This window comes from Diuraphis noxia, unplaced genomic scaffold (genome assembly GCF_037042655.1).
Source record: "Diuraphis noxia isolate RWA-SAM2 unplaced genomic scaffold, SU_Dnox_SAM2 contig0004, whole genome shotgun sequence".
Lineage (NCBI taxonomy): Eukaryota > Metazoa > Arthropoda > Insecta > Hemiptera > Aphididae > Diuraphis > Diuraphis noxia.
In genome coordinates, this window is record NW_028301714.1 from 51,080,415 (window position 1) to 51,084,254 (window position 3,840).

The 3,840-nt window shown below is 26.6% G+C and overlaps 1 protein-coding gene across 3 annotated transcripts; it reads left to right on the plus strand.

Moving 5' to 3' along the window:
- The first annotated feature begins 1,067 nt into the window (after window positions 1-1,067).
- LOC107166833 (mitochondrial transcription factor A) lies at window positions 1,068-3,550 on the plus strand. Of its 3 annotated transcripts, none has more exons than XM_089227511.1 (5): window positions 1,068-1,177; window positions 1,291-1,451; window positions 1,526-1,692; window positions 2,816-3,021; window positions 3,082-3,550. In XM_089227511.1, exons 2-5 carry the CDS (start codon window positions 1,384-1,386, stop codon window positions 3,370-3,372), a joined length of 732 nt encoding a protein of 243 aa, XP_089083637.1. In that variant the 5' UTR covers window positions 1,068-1,177; window positions 1,291-1,383; the 3' UTR covers window positions 3,373-3,550. The 3 variants fall into 3 exon arrangements, with proteins under 3 accessions (XP_089083637.1, XP_089083638.1, XP_089083636.1); XM_089227512.1 differs by having other exon boundaries at window positions 1,068-1,168; XM_089227510.1 differs by having other exon boundaries at window positions 1,175-1,451.
- The last annotated feature ends 290 nt before the right edge of the window (window positions 3,551-3,840 follow it).

Below are 3,840 nucleotides of genomic sequence, written 5' to 3' on the forward strand. Positions count from 1 at the left end.
GTATATATATATGGCCTTTATATGCAATTTTATATCCTCGAGCTGTTTTTATTCACTCTATTTTTAAGGACACACTATGTAGTAAACTAATACAGTGCCAACAAATGACTGAGCGCAGTTTCTTTATTGCGTTGTAGCCGTATTATACGTATAATATTATAATACCTACGACCATATAATATGATCGCTATAAGCCTATAACATATATTTATTGCAATCGTAAAAAGTTCATTATCTCTAATCGTGTACCTACCTGGTTACCTATGTCCTAGGCTATAAAATACCTACATGGCTACATTGGAAAAACACTCTTAATAACGTATTTATTTATCTACGACGATTATAGGATTCGTGGTAGGTATCTACTTTTATTATTGTTTTGGTTTTGTTGTTTATTAGTGGAATCATTTCTTTCTATGTTTTTTTCAATAATTCTCTCATCACGAGCTACAAGACATACCAATTTATTGACTTCACTACTATTATAACGCTACTCCGGAAACCAATATTATCTATGTTCTGTAAAATATAATAATTCATAGAAATGTCATAGAATTTAGTTTTTATTTGCAACATACCACTGAATAACCATTTTTTACATTATCTACATGTATATATTTAGTAATATCGTATTTTTAGGGTATTAGACCGTTTTTAAAATAACCGGGGATTTTAGGATTTTATTTCTTAATAATCAACCGGAGGTGCCGCCCAAAGGAAGCTAAACATGCATACGACAACTGATAAATTAATAAAAACGAGATGTCTATAATAAGTATAATACTTAAATGCTCTATAGCTGATGATGGAGCATGGAGCTTGGTCTAAAAGATCAATTGAGTTCGTAATATGATTACTGCCAATGCCCAACACTAAACTCCTAAAAAACTGTCTGTTTGCAATACCCTTGAGGCGCATATTTACATTCACATCATCACATCTAAAATTTATATCGAAAAAATTAAAAGATTTCGGTTTTTTCAATTTCGGCAAGTATGTTTCAAATTAGTTAGTGGCTTCAAATTTGGTGCCAACATAACATATAAAAATAATAAATATATTTTGAGGTTATAGATTTGTATTCAATTGTGATTTGTGAGCCTGGCGGTATCGGTATGATTGTATGAATGCAGGATGGTGAATGGTGATTGATGATTGTTTTCATTAGGTAAGCTAGGTAAGGTATCGTTAATTCAAGTAATTACTATTTATTCAACTATCAACTATTCACCAAAACAACATTATACTACTGTTATGGTAATTCAATATTTTAGTATTTACTGTTCACAGTTCAATCACTTATTCAATATTTAATTTATGCCGTACTCTCATGCGTCGGGTTTCGTATCATAATATTTAAAAACTACAGTACTTTTACTTGAAATGGGTTTCAAACAGTTTCTCACGAATAATTGGCGATTAGTTAATTCGAATAATTTGTTTATCAACAGGTACTTGAAAGTTGAAATTAATTTAATTATGTTATTTAATGTATATGATAAAATACAAATTTGTTTTCTCTTAGATGCGCAAATTCTGTTTTGGAATCTCATAACATAGGATTTGCTCAAAAATCAGTGATAAATAAGCTACAATTACCTTTGAAACCAAAGAAACCTAGTCCTCCATTCTTTCAATACCTTAAAGAAAGAAGACAAGAAGTAATTGAAAAACATAATTTAAGTTTTAAAGGTAAACATTTCAATTCATTTCTTTTTTACATTGTTGTCTGTTTATATCATAACTCTTAGCAGCTTTTTCTTTATATATTATAATAATTAACACTGACAAAGACTCGCTCTAACATACAATTTTTTTAAATTTTTTTTTGTAGCGATAACCATAGGTAGTGTCACTACAGTGTACACTGTAGTAGAATACCATGTTGCACTAAAAATTTGCGAATAGTGCAGTGAAAAATTTTTTACATCCAAAAATGTATCACTTCCTTTTTTTATACTAATTGCTTCCAATGTAAATACATTATTTACCATCTCATTTGATACAAACTTTTTTTTTATGTTTTTTGTTATATTCTATATAACCTGTGCGATTATTATTTGGCACAACCGATTATCAATTCTAAGTTTTAATAGATTTTACCGGTTAATCGGATATCCGATTAATCAATGGATTTCTAACTAATACATTAATTTCATAATTCAACAATTGAGCTAAATAACCGATTAATTCAAAAATAAATAAGATTGTAGTAAATTATATTTCCCGTGTATAATGGATAGCGGATTATCAAAATTACAATTTTTATTATTATCTTTATTTATTATACTCTATTAACTGGTTGTACATGAAAAAACACTTATACATGCAACACTTTTATATTATAAAAAATTTTAAAAAACTCTAAAATAAATAAGAAACTATTTAAACAGAAGTAATATCATATATAAATAAAAAAAACAAAGACACTGTTTAAAATAGGAGTATAGGTAAAGAACTATTATAGGACTACCTAAAATCAAAATATCATAAATCTCTTATAACCGTTCGCTAAGAAACCAACATTTTAATAATTTTACACAGGTAATAAAGTTATACCTTCTACATGTATTTTAACGGTTTCAGTTTTAACTTGATTAACTTGATAAACGTATTAATAACTTATGAAATTTATAATAAATTGATAGATCAATTTTAATCGATTTAATTATAAAAGCAATTAATTGGTGTTATAAATTATTGTAAAATCACTGATATAACCGATTATATATTATAACCATGCAGGCCTATTCTACATTGAATTCAAATACTGTCATATATGTATAATTAATAAGAGAACTATTATTAATTTTAGATGCAGTTCGTTTTCTAAGTGAATCATGGAAGGACTTTGATGGTGAAACTAAGAAAAAAATGACTGAAATTTATAACAAAGAACTTGAACAATACAAAGACAATATAAAAGTTTTTAATCAAAGCTTGACTGTTGACCAAAAAAATGAGTTGTTTCGAGTCAAATATGAACAGTTAGAACAAAGAACAAAACGCAAACTCAAAAAAGTAAGTTAAAAAATACAAATTAATTAATTTATTAGTTATTATATTATAAATTTATTTCAGGAATTAAAAGAATTAGGTAAACCCCGTAAACCTTTAACTGCATATTTGAAGTTTGTAACTGAAGAAATAAAAAACCATGGAAATGAACCAGTTCAAACTTATATGGTAACAGTTGCTAATAAATGGAAAGAATTGGATGAAAATAGAAAATCAAAGTATATTGAATCAGCTGCTGTAGATAACGAAAACTATAAAAATGAACTTCTTAAGTGGGAAAATGATATGATAAAAGCAGGACGATTGGATTTAGTTAGACCTCGTGCATTATCTAATGATGATACAGATAATTAAAATTAAATTTTACAATTTCATCAATATATTTGTGTGTTATTAGTGGCTATTAGTTTACTTTTTTTTTTCTTATGTCAAAAATACTAATTTATTATTTTCTAATATTAAAAAGTAATGTACTGATGATTTTTTTTTTTTACTTATAAATTGTGAAATAAATTGTATTTTGTTAGAATAATTAATTTTGTATTTATGTGTTATTAAGGGAATTTAATTAGTATTGGTAGCAGTAATTCATTCATAATCTTGGGGAATTAAATTATATTTAATGTTATGGTGATGGGCTCAATATTGAGTATTACAAGTTTTCCCTTTTTTACTCGTAATATCACAACATGATTGTAAATAATCCAGTATAAACAGTAAAATAGCCAGGTGTTTTAGGTTGGGGTTCATTAAGCCTTTGATAAATTCTTGAATTTTCAAAACATTTTCTAGTTATACTTCAAAATTGAAAATCATTATTAA